Source organism: Pollachius pollachius (assembly GCF_949987615.1).
Source record: "Pollachius pollachius genome assembly, chromosome: 7".
Lineage (NCBI taxonomy): Eukaryota > Metazoa > Chordata > Actinopteri > Gadiformes > Gadidae > Pollachius > Pollachius pollachius.
The window spans coordinates 9,496,181-9,515,645 of NC_136940.1; the positions used below are offsets into that span (position 1 = coordinate 9,496,181).

General features: G+C 45.9%; 1 protein-coding gene across 13 annotated transcripts in view; it reads left to right on the forward strand.

Moving 5' to 3' along the window:
* fryl (furry homolog, like) overlaps positions 1-19,465 on the forward strand; it is a 72,031-nt gene that overhangs the window by 22,303 nt on the left and 30,263 nt on the right. For 8 of the 13 annotated variants that reach the window (XM_079739825.1, XM_079739824.1, XM_079739822.1 and 5 more), the window contains 22 exons: positions 4,400-4,608; positions 4,911-4,964; positions 6,662-6,801; positions 7,058-7,151; positions 8,041-8,120; positions 8,574-8,654; positions 8,944-9,112; positions 11,012-11,104; positions 11,570-11,668; positions 11,907-12,008; positions 13,623-13,667; positions 14,568-14,671; positions 14,992-15,100; positions 15,377-15,463; positions 15,858-16,029; positions 16,143-16,275; positions 16,379-16,486; positions 16,866-17,103; positions 17,318-17,497; positions 17,747-17,833; positions 18,233-18,501; positions 18,873-19,083. In XM_079739825.1, the coding sequence (XP_079595951.1) occupies positions 4,489-4,608; positions 4,911-4,964; positions 6,662-6,801; positions 7,058-7,151; positions 8,041-8,120; positions 8,574-8,654; positions 8,944-9,112; positions 11,012-11,104; positions 11,570-11,668; positions 11,907-12,008; positions 13,623-13,667; positions 14,568-14,671; positions 14,992-15,100; positions 15,377-15,463; positions 15,858-16,029; positions 16,143-16,275; positions 16,379-16,486; positions 16,866-17,103; positions 17,318-17,497; positions 17,747-17,833; positions 18,233-18,501; positions 18,873-19,083 (2,775 nt within the window). In that variant the 5' untranslated portion in view covers positions 4,400-4,488. The remainder of the gene's footprint in view (positions 1-4,399; positions 4,609-4,910; positions 4,965-6,661; positions 6,802-7,057; positions 7,152-8,040; positions 8,121-8,573; positions 8,655-8,943; positions 9,113-11,011; positions 11,105-11,569; positions 11,669-11,906; positions 12,009-13,622; positions 13,668-14,567; positions 14,672-14,991; positions 15,101-15,376; positions 15,464-15,857; positions 16,030-16,142; positions 16,276-16,378; positions 16,487-16,865; positions 17,104-17,317; positions 17,498-17,746; positions 17,834-18,232; positions 18,502-18,872; positions 19,084-19,465) is intronic. The other 5 variants (XM_079739827.1, XM_079739829.1, XM_079739833.1 and 2 more) reach the window with 2 other exon arrangements.

The following is a 19,465-nucleotide window of genomic DNA, read 5'->3' on the forward strand; positions in this document are numbered from 1 at the left end:
AGGAGTGTGCGTAGTGCAGTCATTAGTCACTTTGAAGGACTAACATGTTAGGACGAACCACTGTGACTCGCTGCTGCGTATGCCATGACACCTTGGAGCGAGGAAAAGCATGCCTGTCCTCCCTTCCCTTGTTGACTAGCAAACTGAACACCCATGCGATATCTCTGCATACCAACACAGTGTGGCGTGTTCTGTGCTCCATTGTTGCTGGTTGGTCACAGAGCCTGACAGGCCCTGGGCAAGGCAGCATTTTTACTGGGAAGACATTGGAGTCGCCCTGGGGTTGTGTAAGCCTGCTAGCAAGCTTGATGACTGCTGCAGCAATGCTGGGGCCTGGCCTTTGTCTTACTTAAATTGATACTGGATTTTGAATACGCTTATAACACAGATGCACCATGGTTTGCAAATCCACCACGCATATCACATGCTTAATCAAATAAAGCCTGCCGTTGCACATTTGAGGGAGCTATACTGAACTTGTTATGAGTATCATTGCTTTATGTAAATATCATGCTGGGATGTGAATGTGCTCTGCTGCGTCAGATGACCTGACACAAGATAAGTGCATTGGTGCTATGCAGTGGTGTTCTTCTTTTGGAGCTGCGGCTACTTGGTGTGCTAAGAAGACACTGTTTCTAAAGTAGAGCGAGAGTCCAAAGTGTTCTGATCTTCTGCTCAGCCCCCAGTTAGAAACATTTAGATGGATTAATTAACCATTGATAAATTTTTCATATATAGTTGATTAACAATCGCCTCAAACCTCCACTATTTACACATCTATGCTGATGACACCATTTCATTGGCAAGCCAGGTATTACGCTAGGCCTAATTCTATTATATTTGTATATATATATATATATATATATATATATATATATATATATATATATATATATATATATATATATATATATATATATATATATATATATATATATATATATATATATATATATATATATATATAGGCCAAGTGTAATACCTGGCTTGTAGGAAAACACCAGTAAATAACACTTCACACATAAATGTTCACACCAATTCTCTTTTCTTTAGTGCTAGAAGTTTGTCGTGGCATTTGTATAGGGATTTGAATGAAGGGACAGAGCAATGGATCTCTAGTGAAGGCTTAGAAAGAGTCATTGCAGTTTGCTGGGGCTCCATGTCCCTGAAACAATCAGTCTCCTAGACTCACTGCTCTGCAGTGCACACAGAAAAGTTTGGGGGTGGGCAGTGGTTTGGCATGTCCCAAATTACTTCCCAATGAGAGAGAGGTAGAGGGGAGGGAGGGTGATCAGGAGACTTGGCCCGGGAAAAGATGCCTTGCATTTCTTTCCTTAGTCTGTTGTAGAGTGGAAAAGTACAAACAGCGTCGGGCTGCTCCTATCTGTGAAACAGTCAGCCCTCCAGCTGGCCCAGGGACAGGCAGAGGGAGAGAGGGCATGAGGGGGAGAGGAGAGAGAGAGGGAGAGAGAGTGACATAAGGAGTGACTGAGTGAGTGACGGGGGAGAAAGAGTGGCAGAGACTGAGGGGGGGTACAGGCCGGTGATCAGTGATTGGTGGTGGGGAGCTGGCTATGTGACATCATCATCATCAGGGTGTTTGTGGAACTCTGTAAACAAAGAGGACCTGTTTGAAAGCTCTCTCTGTGCTAGTCGACAGCATTTCCACTACAACACACACACCCCTCCCCTGTCTCACACACAAGCAGATAACACACACACGGTCACATAACACACATTCTTTACTGTGTCACAACACACTGTTGCATCGCACATTCCCACATGGTTACACACAACACATTTTCATATTGCACAGTATGCACACGAACCCACACCAAGGTCCAACACAGAAGTAAGACTGTAAACTGTGTTTTCTGCCTGTCTATGTATGTTGGACTTTTGGTGACTTTTTGCTGCCTGCTTTAATGTGTCAGGCCCGGCCTGCCTCCCTACCGGTCACTGGGTGTCAACATCTTGACTTCCTGTGAAAAAGTCATCCATTTTCTCCTCATTCCTCCCTCCCTGACTATTGTTTCAGAGTTCTGGAAGGAACACTCTGTGTTTCTCTGGCGACCAGGAAAACAGAACAAAGTTGGACGGGGAGAGAGAGAGAACGAGAGAGAGGGAGTTGGTTACTGGCCAGAGCTCTAGTGACCGCTCTCTCAGCTAGAATGTATTCAGTATACACCACATTAGATCCACTGTGGAGTGTGTGGACAGTGTTGGATCTAGTGTAGACTCTATTGAATTCAGTGTAAACTGTATTTGATCAAGTGTACACTGTATTGAATTCAATGCTTGCCATATTGGATTAATTGTGTGTTGTGCAGTGAGGGGGCCGGGTGTGTTATTGCTGTTGACTGACTGTGGGTCCCACATGTACAGAAGCAGGGGCTCCCCAGGCATGTTTCCCAGGTGACAACACCGGGAATGTCCCATGGCTTGCCTCGGTAAACACCACAAGGAGTGGCGGGCCTATTTACTGTGCTCCTCTTTTCTGTGTGGGTGTGTGTGTGGGTGTGGGTTTGTTTGTACAGCGCTTTGCAAATTTTCTACAAAGTCTCTCTACAATGGGCCTGTTTGGCATATTCCATTGCTTTCCATCCCAAGCCACAGGCTTGGCTCTTCATTCGGTAACCCTCTATTAGTGATCGACCAATGTATCGGCCGGCCGATATTATCGGCCGATATTTGCGTTTTTTACGTGTATCGTATCGGCCGATATTCTTTTCAGCTATCGGCCTATTTCTTTTTATTTTCTTCATGATTTAAAGACTTTTAAATCATGAGACTTTTTTAAATTGAGACATTGTAACATTTGTTATCATCATTGTTTATTTTTATGATGTTAATTGAGGGAGGCTTAGCCTGGAAATCCAGACCCACATCTAGAAAACTGTAAGGTCTGGCAACAAGTAATGAAAATGGCCCAACTCGAGGGGCGGCACAAAGCATGCATTTGAAAATATCAGAAGAATACAAGGGGTGACGTATCAAGACCAGTGGAGCTAACCAATAGATAAGACTCTTGCCGTGTCCGGTCGGTAAAACAGCAACACTTTTGGCCCGCCTATATTGATACATCAATGTGATTGATTAATGTTCTGGGCCAGGGGAGGCCCAGAATATACACAAGAATATTGCTCGTTCCCAGAGTGACTCGCTGAGCAAATTCAAATTGTGCTCTCGCGAGAACTCTGGATTTCCAGGGTATTATCAGCTCCAAATATCGGCTCAAGAAAATCGGTATCGGCGTACCGGTTATCGGCTAAGGCTGATGAAAAATATCGGTAACGGTATCGGCCCTAAAAAATCCATATCGGTCGAGCCCTACTCTCTATCCCAGGCTGCAGAATTGCATGTGTATGACTATCAATCTCAGGCTGCAGTCCTGGGATAGATTCTGATGGAGCCAGTCGCAAATTTCTAAATTTCTAATTTCTGTCAGTCCTTGACGTCTCTTTGTATAAACGGATTACTCGGATGCCAGTGAGAAATGGTATGAGTTCATTTTCTTTTGTGTGTGTTTTTCACACTCACAGGCAATAAGATGAGGTTTGAAGTGGATCAGGTGGTATGTTTTCTCTTCGTAATAAGAGCCATTCACCCTAACATCAAATTTGAGTTCAATGTGAGGTCAATAATGTCCCTTTATGGGTGTGTTATTGAGTGTTAACTCCTCTATAATCCCATTTGAATTTCATTCCTTATTATTTTGAATACTTGCAATATAGATGTTTAATAATCACATTTAATATAAACAGGCTAATGTATTGCCAATTCCACGATCAGCATGTTGTTGTTAGACATTTTAACAGTAAATAATATTTGGCACAAAATAATATTATATTAACTCTGCCTCAACGTCGTTAATATAATATTCCGTGCTGTCCATGGCAGTGGAAAGAGTTGATTCACTCCTCAGGTTGGGAAGGTCCCTTTTACATTGAACGTGATAATATGTTGCGATTTTTTCACACAACAATACAATAATAACATCTTAATGACTTAAATGGTACTGTACACATACAACAAGATCTACAACGTTGCAACGTTAGTACATGGCGGAGGTAACGGCTTATTTAGGTTTCTCAAAAGGTGTGCAATTGTATCGAAACGGTTTAGTTTTGGATACCAACTTGAGTGATGGTCTAATTTAGTTATTGAACAGCGAAACAACCTAAAAAAACATGCCAAAACATGTATAAAAGAATGAACACCCAGTTATCATAATCCGCCATATCCGTGATTATAATAGGAATAGGCCACATATTCGCATCACGGCTGAAAAAATTTCAGAACTAAATTAGTATTATTTTTCACTATTCAGATTATAATCAACCCCCGAATTTTGTTCCAAAAGCCCTGGTGTGTAACCAGCATGTGTTCTCTCCCACAGCCTCGCCCCCGGTCAACAGCAGTGTGAGTAAACGTCGACCTCCCTCCTCGGTGACTCCCCTGGCGTGGGAGAAGCGCAACACCGACGCCATGTCCAGCATCACCATTGACCCCGAGCTCAAGCCGGGGGAATTCGTCATCAAGAGCCTGTTCGCCGAGTTCGCCGTGCTGGCGGAGAAGAAGATCGAGGTGGTGATGGCCGAGCCGCTGGTGAGTCCAGACCAGAGCATTGTGCAGCATTACACCTCTTCCTGGTTTATGGGCATTATCGGCTCTTGCAAAATATTCTAGGGATTGGCTTGCAGTGCCCAAGGAGCCCATCCTCCTTGGGATAACTAACACTGTAACTGTCTCTACTGTGTCTTTTCCCGTCCTCTCCTTGTCTCCTCTCGCCTCCTTTCCTCCCTCCTCTCCTCCTCTTCCTCTCCTCTCTCCTCCTCTTGTATCATCTCCCCGTCCTTCTGCTCTCGCTCTTTCCGTCCCTCATCTCTCCTTGTCTCCTCTCCTCACAGGAGAAGCCCCTCTCCCGGTCCCTGCAGCGAGGAGAAGATGCACAGTTTGATCAGGTGAGACCTCCTCAGTTTTGCGAACTACAATGCAAAATACATTCCTATCACAGGCCTGGCCCAGATATCTGTAAACATTGTTTGACTTTTTGAGTGAGCCTTTAATTATTGTTGCCCCATGTGTTGTAAATGTTGTATTTTACAGGTTTGAACGGTTTGAACTTATCCAATGTACTAATGTAGTTATTCCCTGTCTTAAAGGCATGTACTGTGAATGCCTCTCAGTGCATCCGCATCAGCATATCCATCGAGGTCTCGTTCAGAATATCTAATGGTTACTGTATGGTTAATGTTAAAGCCATTAGATCACCGCATTATGGATTAAGGTCACAGGGTTATTGAATATCGAGTCTTGCAATGTTTTATTCGGCCCCACCGATGTAGAAAGTCCCCGGGTCCGATGGCGTTGGCTCCGGCCTTCTGTTAAAAGTTGTGACCATGTATTGATGGGCTTGGCCCGACGGTGGCCGTATTCTGGCCCGGTGGACACTTTTAAACAATAGACCTGACTGCTGCAGAGTGCTTTGTTCAGCGTTACACAAAGCCAAGCAGCATCCACTGCTATATATCCAGCTGTCGCTATTGTAAGTGACTTAGAGAGAGAGGTAGAGGCCATAAAGAGAGGGGGGTGGGGGGGGGGGGGGTGTTGTAGAATCGCTGTGTCATCCTCGGCAGTAAGTCAGCGGTGGGGGCTTCGGTCCGTCCCCACGGCAACACCTTGCATAACTCCGCTGCCTGTCATCCAGCGCCACTGTACTGGCACGCACAAGCACACACACCTTTATCAATATATATATAACAGACCTACTCTATGAATACTTTATACATAACAACATCTTTATATGCATTAATGCATTGTTGACAATTGATAGCAGGCGCGGGGCAGAAAAGCGTGACGTTTTCTGCAAGTCAGTCATTTTCTGCCTGGTACGTGGGTTCTTAAAATACCCCTTATCTAACGGTAGCCTGGTGCTCTAGTTTATAGCCGTCATTGCACATTATACAGAAGCAGCCAGACACAAAATGGGACAGCTGCGACAAGGTTGCCTGATACACTTGAGCTTCCTGTGTACCCATGCTACCTTCAGAGGTGACGCACCCACTGTACAGGGGTAGCTTGCAGAAAACAAGGACTACAGTATGAACAATTCGGTTAAACCATCACAAATAATCTAGATCGAATTCGGAATTTGGTGCCCTGAACAGATGTTTTTTTATGGGGAGCAGGACTTTTATGTTTTAACTTCTAAAGCCGTTTCCATTGACGTCATCAAAGTGCTGATGATCCCATGTAAAGGAGGTGGGCTTTGCAGGCTGTATGTGCTTGACACCGGTCGATAGGATAGAAACACCATGCTGGGCTCAACATGTCATCCGACACGGCGCTTTCCTTGCGAATCAATAATCAATATAGCCTGTATTTTCCCTCGGAACAAGGTCACCATCGCTGTCACTGATCTCTCTATACGATCTCTATACAGGATCTTGACCCCCGTACGTAATCTTGCTATTTAAGGGGATCTCGCTATTAATGGTCTCGCTCTTTAGACAAGATCGCGTCCTGGATGGGATTTCTGTCTCGGGATGTGATCCCGAAGTTGGGACGGAGCTCCTTCCACACTGGAATTGCATTGTTTAGGAGGGACTGAGATGGGAGGTCGCAAGCATGCGGCGCTGACTGTCCTGTTTCCTTACAGTTAATAAGCTCTATGAGCTCCATAGCGGAACACTGTCTGCCCTCCCTGCTGCGCACGCTCTTCGACTGGTACAGACGGCAGAGCGGCACCGAGGACGAGTCCTACGAGTACAGGCCTCGATCCAGCACCAAGTCCAAAGGGTACTGACCTAAGATCCTCCTCCTCATGTTCTCATCATCAGTCACTACCTGTTCTCATCACCACTTCCCTCCTGTGGGCATAATCATTTATTTTCTGTTCTCATGAAAGGTCGCTTCCTGTTCTCATCCCAATTAACTTCCTATACTCAACATAATTCCAATGTTTTCATTATAATTATACTGCATCGAAACTGCTGCAAAACCTTGTTGTGTTGGGAGTTTTCACAGTGTAATCTCTATCCCTTTCTCTTTCCAGTGATGAACACCGGGATAAAGACTACCTATTGGAGCGAAGGGACTTGGCCATAGATTTTATGTTCTGTTTGGTTTCAGTGGAAGTTTTGAAACAGGTGAGATGTCTCTCTGTACAGATCCCCAGATTTGACTAGGAAATAAGCCAGGTCCTCGCTGTCCAGTAGCTTATAGCACAGAGGTCACTGCTCTCTTTGAACCAACATCCGTCACTCCTCTCCATGGGATCTAGTTAACAGGAAGTGTATTGATTTCTAGGACTTCCTGTCCTACCTTTGATAACAGGGGAACCATGGCTAGGGTCTCCGCTTAGTTCAACTTTCTCGTGGCTGCTCATCAGAGCGGCAGCTAATACGCTGGCTGTCTGCTCAGTACCGGGGCAGATAATACAGTAAACACACAAAATGGCCTCCCACCAGCCCGTCCTGGGCTTTGGTTTAAATCTGTTTACTGGTGTCGGAGTGGTGCCGGAGAAGCGCTCCGATCCAAACCACACACTGAACCCAAAGCCCCCGGGACCATAGCTAAGATGTCCTTGGCTGAGCTCCTGGAGGAAAGGGGGGAGAGGAGGGCGGAGCAGAGGAATGAGGAAGAGGGCGGAGAGGAATGAGGAAGGGAGGAAAGCAGAAGGAGGTTGAGGGGAGAGGGCAGGACTGCAGGGAGGACAAATTTATATGGGAGAGTAGAATGAGGAGGAGGAGGAGGAGGAGGGAGGAGAGGCATGAGAGGAGGGTGAGGGAAGAGCGAGAGGGCAGAGGAGAGAGGTGGGAGAGGATTGAGAGGAGGGTTGGGGTGAGGGAGGAGAGGGCAAGGAATGAAGAGGGGATAGAGAGATGAGGGGAGTGGAATGAGGAGGAGGGAGGGAAGGAAGAGGAGAGGGAGGGGAGGAATGAGGAGGAGGGAGGAGTCAGAAGTGGTGGAGGAGGAGGAGGAGGAGGAGATGTATGGATGCTCCCAGTAACACTAACGATTCCCTCTGCGTCACAGATTCCTCTTCACCCGGTGCCAGATGCTTTAGTACATGAAGTTCTGAACCTGGCATTTAAGCACTTTAAACACAGAGAGGGGTGAGTACACAAACACACACTCACATGCACACACGCACACAGTAAAAGTTGTCACATTCTTATTTAAACGTCAACGTGAGTTGTACTCTGCCTCAGAGAATGATTCATTCAGTGTGTGTGTGTGTGTGTGTGTGTGTGTGTGTGTGTGTGTGTGTGTGTGTGTGTGAGAGAGATCTGGGCTACTTTATGAGCTGACCTCATAATGAATGTCACTCTAAGAATACACAGTTGCTTCGGGTTAAGTAGAAATGAGTAAACTTACAGCACTTGAGAGATGGGAACAGCTGGTTACAGCCACGCTGAGAGGAAGACGGCCCTTGTTAACTTGATTTATATTGATAACGGTCTTCATTCCGAAAAGTGATGAATCAAAAACATGGCCAGTGACTGTATTAATATGAATGTAGGAGGGTAGATTAACAGGAAGTTACGTTTGTCTAAATCCATTTCCAGGTACTCGGGGCCTAACACTGGGAATGTGCACATCATCGCTGACCTCTACGCTGAGGTTATTGGAATTCTCACACAGTCAAAGTAAGACAGCCAAACTCTCCGCCTCACTTACCATTCCCAACTGCTTACACAATTTTCCAAACCTCTTAAGCCAGCTAGCCATCTTGAAGCTGAATCTTCCAGGGATAAAAAAATAAAATGGACTTGACTTTTTGGAGATTGAAGATCTCTTGACTGCCTGAGTTGTTAGCCATCTTGGGGTTAAGCACATTTAATCTTAGCCCCTAGCCTTATGTTAGTGGTTAGGTATCTTGGCATAACCTGCCCCATTTGCATTGTGTGTGTGTGTGTGTGTGTGTGTGTGCTCCAGGTTCCAGGCGGTGAGGAAGAAGTTCATCACGGAGCTGAAGGAGTTGAGGCAGAAGGAGCAGAGTCCCTACGTGCTCCAGAGCATCATCAGCCTCATCATGGGCATGAAGTTCTTTCGGGTCAAAATGTACCCCGTGGAGGACTTTGAAGCCTCCTTTCAGTTCATGCAGGTATGTCGGGTGTCTGTTGTACTGAGTGCATGTGTGTTGTGAAGTGGATTCAACCTGAAGGAATGGAATTCTACAGGATTTTTGCTTCTATGTAACCCAACCTCTCAAGGTAGATTGCTCCTCTCGCTTTTTCATGTCTCTTTCTTAGTACCATCTCAGTACTTCAAGCCATCTACAGTGGGGCAAAAAAGTATTTAGTCAGCCACCAATTGTGCAAGTTCTCCCACTTAAACAGATGAGAGAGGCCTGTAATTTTCATCATAGGTAAACCTCAGCTATGAGAGACAAAATGAAAAAAAAAATCTAGAAAATCACATTGTCTGATTTTTAAAGAATTTATTTGCAAATTATGGTGGAAAATAAGTATTTGGTCAATAACAAAAGGTCATCTCAATACTTTGTTACATGCCCTTTGTTGGCAATGACAGAGGTCAAATGTTTTCTGTAGGTCTTTACAAGGTTTTCACACACTGCTGCTGGTATTTTGGCCTATTCCTCCATGCAGATCTCCTCTAGAGCAGTGATGTTTTTGGGCCTTCGCTGGGCAACACAGACTTTTAACTCCCTCCAAAGATTTTCTATGGGGTTGAGATCTGGAGACTGGCTAGGCCACTCCAGGACCTTGAAATGCTTCTTACGAAGCCACTCCTTCGTTGCCCGGGCGGTGTGTTTGGGGTCATTGTCATGCTGAAAGACCCATCCACGTTTCATCTTCAGTGCCCTTGCTGATGGAAGGAGGTTTTCACTCAAAATCTTAATATACATGGCCCCATTCATTCTTTCCGTCACACGGATCAGACGTCCTGGTCCCTTGGCAGAAAAACAGCCCCAAAGCATGATGTTTCCACCCCCATGCTTCACTGTAGGTATGGTGTTATTTTGATGCAACTCAGCATTCTTTCTCCTCCAAACACTGACCATATGACATTCTCCCAATCCTGTTCTGGATCATCCAAATGCTCTCTAGCAAACTTCAAACGGGCCCGGACATGCACTGGCTTTAGCAGGGGGACACGTCTGGCACTGCAGGATTTGAGTCCCTGGCGGCGTAGTGTGTTAGTGATGGTAGCCTTTGTTACTTTGGTCCCAGCTCTCTGGAGGTCATTCACTAGATCCCCCCGTGTGGTTCTGGGATTTTTGTTCACCGTTCTTGTGATCATTTTGACCCCACAGGGTGAGATCTTGCGTGGAGCCCCAGATCGAGGGAGATTATCAGTGGTCTTGTATGTATTCCATTTCCTAATAATTGCTCCCACAGTTGATTTCTTCACACCAAGCTGCTTACCTATTGCAGATTCAGATTTCCCAGCCTGGTGCAGGTCTACAATTGTGTTTCTGGTGTCCTTTGACAGCTCTTTGGTCTTGGCCATAGTGGAGTTTGGAGTGTGACTGTTGTAGGTTGTGGACAGGTGTCTTTTATACTGATAAGGAGTTCAAACAGGTGCCATTAATACAGGTAACAAGTGGAGGACAGAGGAGCCTCTTAAAGAAGAAGTTACAGGTCTGTGATAGCCAGAAATCTTGCTGGTTTGTAGGTGACCAAATACTTATTTTCCACCATAATTTGCAAATAAATTCTTAAAAAATCAGAAGTTGTGATTTTCTGGATTTTTTTTTTCATTTTGTCTCTCATAGCTGAGGTTTACCTATGATGAAAATTACAGGCCTCTCTCGTCTTTTTAAGTGGGAGAACTTGCACAATTGGTGGCTGACTAAATACTTTTTTGCCCCACTGTACAATCATGGGCAAATATAGATGCTTATCCAATAACAGTCCCTATTTGTCTGCTATAGCAGGATATTACTCTGCGGTTCTAGGGTTTTTAAATAAAGCCGCAGGTCCGGCTCTGTGTTTGTTCTAACCTGTGTGTTCTGTGGTCGGGGTGGGGCCATCCTCAGGAGTGTGCCCAGTACTTCCTGGAGGTGAAGGATAGGGACATCAAACATGCCCTGGCCGGCCTCTTCGTGGAGATACTCATCCCTGTGGCTGCAGTAAGGAGAACATTACTTACACTCCCCACACACACACACACACACGTCTCTATTCAACTGAATTACACCCCTTACAGACACTCCTCCGTTCACCTATATTACCTACCTCACATTCACCCCTCGCATACAAAGCCAACATACACTCCCCAAATACACTCCTCCATTCAGCTATATCACCTACCTCTCATTCACACCTCACATGCACAGCCCAAACACACTCCACTGTTGACCTATATTACATACCTCACATTCACCCCTCACATACACAGCCCACATACAAACCTATTTTTCACCTACAGTATACAAATTCGTTATTATGATGCTGGGCCTGCTACGACTGGCATGTAACCTAATACAATACAACATTTATTATGCAATAAAATGTGGGCATAATCATTTCTCAATGGAAGAATCATTTCCATTGAAGAGGAAGTGAAGAACGCTAACATGTTCTCCCCCCAACAGGCTGTGAAGAATGAAGTGAACGTGCCCTGCCTGAAGAACTTTGTGGAGATGCTGTACCAGACAACCTTCGACCTAAGCTCCAGGAAGAAGCACTCTTTGGTAAAAAATGACAAAAGGGAGGCACCAGGTTGTCTCTCTCTCTCTCCCTCCAAGGCCCCACATTCAGTTCTGTCTTCCCTTATCTCTCTCCTTTTGTTCTGGTTCATGTCTCTCCACCCAGGCCTCTCTCTCTCCTCTTAAGTGTTGCTGATGTCTATCTATCCAGACCCCTGTCACTCTCTCTCCATCTCTCTCTCTGTTTTCTCCCTCTATTGACGCTGGTGTCTCTCGCCCTCAGGCCCTGTATCCCCTTGTGACGTGCCTGCTGTGTGTGAGTCAGAAGCAGTTCTTCCTTAACAACTGGCACATCTTCCTCCAGAACTGCCTGTCGCACCTCAAGGTACAGTCCACCTACACCTGGGCACCCTACACCCCCCCATGTCCTCACCCAGACCTGGCTTCAACCACACGACCCCACCCTAGCCAGACCTGGCTTTTGTCTAGGACATCCAGCTGAATCCTCTCCCCTGATAATGGCTAATCCAATAGCATACCTTTTAAAGAATCCTAGGACCGCCATTAGCAAAGATGTTAGCAAATGTTGCTGTACTAGAAGAGACAATGTCTCTTCTCCGAGACATTATCTCTTCTATGCTGTTGATATGAATCCCAAAGACTCCCTCAGTAGTTAGGTAATCACGTTAGACTACATTGAACATGAGCCCGCCTGGTGAGTATGTATATGTAGGAAGGCACTGTTGACACAAGATGTCTAGACAGAGCAATCTGTTCTCTATATGAACAAAGTACTTCCTCTTCTGTGGTAAACATGCTTGTCTAATATAATGCTTCTATTTGTCCTTACAATTCAGCATCTGTTTTGGGGATATTTGTATACCTCCAGAAATTAAACCAATGGATAAATACTCTCCTTTTTTTTTTTTTTACCCTGAACTGTCTAACCCTATTGTAAGCCAATCACATCCTGCCAACCTCTTGTCAATCATTACCTGTCCAGCCCAATCCTTTTATGATCCAATGAGAACTGCTTTCGTGAACCAATCAAAAATCCTCTTTTCGTACACCATTCCGTAAAAATCCCTTCTGTCTGCCTACTGCAACTGTTCTTCTGCTAATTGATTAACCTGTCCCTTTAAAGACCCTACTGCACTGGCCTTGTTTCCCGATCAGACTAGTCCCTGTCATTCCCACCCTTTCCTTGCCCTGTACTGGTCGTCATTGTCCTCTCAGTGGTGTTCAAAGATTCAAGGGAGCTTTCTGAATGGGTTGTTCACTGTGATCATGCGGATCCATTTGAACTCTGGTTGTCGTAATAGGTGTTAGTGAGGTGACCGATGGGAATTGACCGTGTGTTTGTCTGCTTGACGGTGCTCGTGGTGGTGGACGTCGCTTGGTTTGGCTGTGGGAGAGGTGATCCTTCCTTGGATCTATTGAACCAATAAACAAGGAACTGCTTAGTCTGGGCAATGGGGAAAACAATAAGAAGTTTATGATGTGTGGAGGGTGAAATTAAATAATGTTGTTACCAAACAAGATAATTGGCTGAATCAGACTCCTAATTCATTGCAAAGAGCCGGTTTGTGGATTATATAACCGTAACAAAGAACATCCTTAATAACCTTTTTATTTTCAACCATCCTGCATGCACATCCCATAATTGTCCTTTTTCTGACAATCCCCCCGGTTTGTTTCTTTTTGTGTGTGTGTGTATAATTTCGAGACTTCCGTACACCAGTAGTATGCCTTCTCTCTATAATACAAAGAAGGTGGCTCTCTGCACAAGGCCATCCTGGACATCTTATCCATGTTTGATGAGCTTTATCACTTGAATGTAGTGGCAGGCTGTCACAGCTTCTGTCAACATTTTTGTTTTTCTGTCATGTTTATTTCTGTTTCCTCTAACGTGCATGTCTCCCCCCACCCTGACCCCTGAACCCTGCACGGGTGTCTGCTGTGGTTTTGTGTCTGTCTGGCGTGTCTTTACTCTGCCCAGATGCCATCTAACAACAGCATCAGAAAGCAGATTGAGACGTTGCAGGTGAGTTTCTAGTGCGACTCCAGCGCCCACTTAAACCCATCCTCCCACTTGAACCACTTTCATGGAAGAAAACGGCGCTCCTAATCCTCCCACCTCCTACCCCCTCTGTTTCCTGAGCTGACGTCTTCTGACCAAGTGTATGGTAACTGCGATGGCCCAGGAACAGTATTGGCTAGTAAACGTATACCGGATATAGTGCTTCCACGTTGTGGAGCTGTCTGCAGTGTCTTGGATTTTCGCGTCACAAGTGTGTTACACATTAAGTGTGTTGCACAGTAAGTGTGTCACTACAGCAGGCGTTATTGCAGCACACCTGCTGGGGCTTGCTGGCAGTGATAAGCGCTTCATGTCTGTTACGTTGTCTTCCTACTAGTGTGAGCTTGAAACAGCGAGTCGTAATCCCTCTTGTTGTTCTTACTACTTCTTCTCTCGTCGTGCTATATCCTTTGCGCTCCCGCCTCTGGGCTCCCTGAGAATATTTGTCACGAGATTATGGTTGCCGTTGGCAAGCTATTTGTTAGTACAGTGTGATTGCAGACTCTGAACCCACTGCACGCGTGCATTATGTAGTCGGATATGGCCGGACAACAAAACACGGACTCCATTCGATCCAATGTGATAGATTTTACTGGCTGAGATGGACTGGGAGTTTGAAGTGAACCCCTGGCACTATTGTGTGTTTGTAAGTCTTTGTTGCACCTTCTCAACGTCAAGGGTTTAAACTGAAGATCAAGTCCCTATTGGTCAGGGAATTGTGGGACCTTGCATGAACCTGGAATTGTTTATGGGATTTTGTCTGTGTTTTGAAGGATAGTCTAAATCATCTCCCTCCTTTCACACGAATAACAAAACGATGATGCTAGTTGGCAAGTGCTTATGGTTGTCCTCTCTGGTTGACAGAACAAAGACCCCAAGATGTCGCGCGTGGCGTTGGAGTCGCTTTACAGGCTGCTCTGGGTCTACATCATCAGGATCAAATGTGAGAGCAACACTGTAACTCAGAGGTAAGCACCACCCCACAGCTCTGCCAACAAATCAAAGGCCTCGACTTGTCTGTGTAATAACTGTCTGACCCCTACCTGCTCCTTTACGACCTGTCCAAGTATTTATTGTTCAACACCTATCCGCTCCTAAAGGTGCTCTATCTAAGATTCAATAGTTGTAAAGAAAGAAAAAGAGAGATGAAAATAGTGTGCGAGAGCATCAACGCCAAAGAAAACAACCTTCTCCTCCATTTGGAAGTGTTGCATTTCACTGTTGCACTGTGAATTGTCACTGATACGTCTGGTATTAATGTGAATGCTGTGTTTTTTCTGTTGTCTAGTCGTCTCCTGGGCATTGTGTCAGCTCTGTTCCCAAAGGGCTCTCGCAGCGTGGTGCCCAGAGACACCCCGCTCAACATCTTCGTCAGGATCATCCAGTTTATAGCTCAGGTACAGCGCCGTGCACCTGTAATCCCTGACACTCATACTCTCCTCACGGCTACATGAATACTCATCCAGCTTCCAACTGTCAGACAAAAGCCAGTGACAAATAACTTGGTAGCAGGGATACCAAACGGCAAGTTTGCAAATAATTGCAAATAAAATGGTATTTGCGATATTTGCATATTATATTATTTTGTGTGATCAATTGCATGCCCACATGGATAGATACGGGGTGTCCTTCCATTGATAATTGAACCCTGTAAGTTTTGTTTGGCCCTGCAGGAAAGGCTGGACTTTGCTATGAAGGAGATCATCTATGACCTGCTGTGTGTGGGCAAGTCCCACAAAACCTTCACCATCAACCCGGAGGTAAGATTCTTATTATTATACATCTTTACTATCAACCTATAGTTGCTCTAACATTAATAGACACTTTTACTATCAACCCAAGGGTACAGCTACAATTAATAGACTGCTCCCGCCCATCATCTTACCACACTCTAACCACAGATTAAAGCAAGATCAATATAAAAAATGGCTAATGTCTTCTTTATACCTCATCAAGCCAAAAATTATTCAAAGATCAATATTCAAATTGATCTTCCAAAAGTATCAGAGTGTCGATGGAAACTCTTAAAGTATAATATATGCCATTCGGTGGACGCTTTTAAGTGACTTACAATGATGCTAGGGCTTACAGTCTTCGCATTGTGTGGAAGTGGGAATCCATCCCAAATGTTTGCTTACCCCCCCTACCCCCCAGAGGATGAACATCGGCCTGAGGGCCTTCCTGGTGGTGGCCAACAGCCTGCAGCAGAAGGACGGGGAGCCCCCCATGCCCACCACAGGGGTCATCATGCCCTCGGGGAACACCCTGCGCGTCAAGAAGATCTTCCTCAACACCACGCTCACCGATGAAGAGGCCAAGGTCATCGGTACGTAAGCACCCAGAGGTGTCCGCCCCAGGTGGGCTTTGTTTATTTATGCTGCGGGTATGGTGTTTTTGTGGTTTTGTGTGTGCGTTTTGTTCATGAGCGTGTCTTTGCAGGCATGTCTCTGTACTACCCTCAGGTGAGGAAGGCCTTGGACAACATCCTGCGTTCCCTGGACAAGGATGTGGGTCGCTCCATGAGCATGACCAACGTCCAGATGTCCAACAAGGAGCCCGAGGATATGATCACGTCAGTGCACCTTAGGCTCCTATCCAATCAATATCATCGTTGTTGTCAGGCTCTGCATGACTTGGTCCTGTCACAGCATCTGATTGTTTCCATCTGTTGGCAGGGGGGAAAGGAAGCCAAAGATTGATCTGTTCCGTACGTGCGTGGCGGCCATACCCAGGCTCATCCCCGACGGCATGAGCAGACAGGACCTCATTGAGCTTCTGGCAAAGTAAGCCTCACTCATCCCTAGAACGAGAACTACTACACAATGCATACACAACTCTTAGCTGTTTAGCTTAATGCGCTTTCGACTGGCTTTAAAAATCCCAGTGATAAACCTACTGATACCTTTTTACTTTTTTTTTATTTTTCTGTTTAGCTTTAAACTCACTCATCATAATCCATCACACAACAATAAGTTGACCATACACTCAATGATAGCATGTTGTGTTTCCTAATCAACCCTCGCACTTGTCCGCCTCACCTGTCTCTCACCTGTCGGTCTCACCTGTCGCTCTACCTGTTTGACGGACCTGTCTACCTCACATGCCTGTCCCTCCTGTCCACCTCACCTGTCGGCCTCACCTGTCCTTCACTTCTAAACCCAGGCTGACCATCCACATGGACGAGGAGCTGCGAGGCCTGGCCTTCACCACACTGCAGACCCTCATGGTGGACTTCCCCGAGTGGCGGGAGGACGTGGTGTCGGGGTTCGTCTACTTCATGGTCCGTGAGGTGACAGACGTCCACCCCACACTACTGGACAACGCAGTTAAGATGCTCCTGCAGCTCATCAGCCAATGGAGGCAGGCGGTGCAGAGCAGCAACAAGACCCACGAAGCACACGTACGTACCGGGCCACCTCTGGCCACTCCAGTTCGTCTGGTTCCCAGGCTTGGCGAGTACAGGACACTAATATTTATAATAACTACTATTTAAGTAGTTTTTATGGTATTAGAAAAATCTTCATATATGCAGAATATTTTGGGAAGTGGTTGGGAAAGGAAGGGTGATATATGGGCCATTAGGAAGAGTAGAATAAATGACCTCTTTCTTCCAGCAGGTCCCAGGCAGTGGTCCGACTCTGTCCCTGGACCGGGCTCCTCTGCTTGGGGTTCTGCACGTGGTAGAGGGCCTGGCACTGGTGGTTCTCTGCAGCTGTCGGCCCGGAACTCGCAGGCTTGCCGTCAACGTTCTCAAGGAGGTCCGCGCCCTGCACACGGCACTGGGCATCGCCAAGGTAACCATCTCCCAGAATGTTTGCTTACCCTCTGCCTTTCATGCTCACTGAAGTTGCTTGGGTCAGTCGGTAGTTGCCGGACATATCTTTGTAAGCCTACTTATAGAGGGCAGTTGAAAGTTCCAAGTTGTCTATGCCCAATCTGCGTATTAATGGCATGTATTCAAACGAAATCCACCGGAAGTCGCTTTGGATGATTATCATCCACGACTGTTTTTAATATTGTTCTACTGATGTTTCCTCTCTCAGGGCGATGAGGAGTTGGCTATCGACGTGATGGACAGACTCAGTGCCTCTGTGCTGGAGAGCTTCATCCACCTCACCGGGGCTGACCAGGTACACAGCCTGACACACAAACTAAATCCAGGAAGCTACACCAGTAGAACTATAACTTCACAAGTTTCCAATCTGCAAATTTCTATATAATATGTCTTAGTACGCTTTTGCACTATGAGTAGTGTTGGTTGAACAGGTGCACTGATGGCAGGGACCTCTCCCCTGAGTTGGCGCTAATCAACTGATTTGGTCTAATGTCAGCACTTTATTTTTTTTAATGACTCTGTCCTGTCAAGGTTCTCTATTCCCATAATAGCAGTATTCGAAAGCAAGAAGCTGTTCATGTTTTCCGTCTGTTGGCTTTTCACTTAATGATATCAAAAAAACAAAGATGGGTAAGCAAGTGATGATCAGGTTGTAAAAGTGACTAATGACAACTTCCTGCTTCCTGTCACACAGACCAATCTGCTCTACTGCCCGAGTGGCATCGATCTCCAGTCGCTGGCCGATTGGAGCTCATCTCCCATCAGCCACCAGTTTGACGTGGTCAGCCCCTCCCACATCTGGGTGTTTGCCCACGTCACCCAGGGCCAGGACCCATGGGTGATAAGCCTGTCTAGCTACCTGCGGCAGGAGAACCTTCCCAAGCACTGCCCCTCAGCCCTAAACTACGCCTGGATGTTCGCCTACACCCGCCTGCAGCTGCTGTCTCCACAAGTCGACATTAAGTATGACCCCATAAATACCATAGTCTCTTTGTGTGTTTGTTGTTGTTGTTGCAGTAGCAAGTCATAGGAGTGTAAGAGGGAGGGCCTATGAGGAGATTAAGATTTAGGGGTGATAATGTAGTGGCTAGGGTGTTTGGCTCCAAGCTAAGAGGTTCTTGGTTTGATGCCCAATGTCAATAACCTACCTGTATGCATCCCTGAGCAAGGTGCCCTTGCCCCTACATTCTACAGAATGAGCCACCAGAATGACTTGCAAATGTCTTTGGATGAAAGTGGAATATAGAATGGCTTAGTAAGATGAAAGCAGGATGTTGAAGGTGCATATGCTGAGGACGTGAATAGGTGCATGATGGTCTGTTCTCATTCCACAGCAGTCCCATCAACGCCAAGAAGCTGAACAGCATGAGCAGCAGCAGTGACTCGTACACGGGGCTGTGGAGGAACTACCTGATCCTCTGCTGCAGCTCCGCCTCTTCCTCCTCCTCCTCATCTTCCTCCTCGTCCAGCTCTGGTTCCGTGCGCTGCTCACCGCCTGAGACACTGGCGTGCACGCCAGACAGCGGCTACAGCTACGACTCCAAGGTCAGCCCCCGTGCATCACCGTTAACCCCCAACACCAGCCCTAACTTTTTAGCAGGGATGAGCCATTGAAGTCATTACCTCAGTTGAGTACACTTGATTTTGAATGCTGTACTTGCAAAAACATTATAATACAGGGTTTCCCACAGCACTTAACAATATAGGCAACTGCCTAAGCTGTAAAGATAAAAAAAAAAGAATGTATACATATTATATATTATACCAAAGTATAAAATAATCTAAACTTCATTCACTCTGTGTATAGATAAAGACAGACTTGCGAACTGACAGCCTTCATGAAAATAAGCATAAATGGTCCACCTGTAAAAGATTGCAATTACCAAAGGGCTATTGAATTGTTATTTTTAAAACCACAGATTGTTGA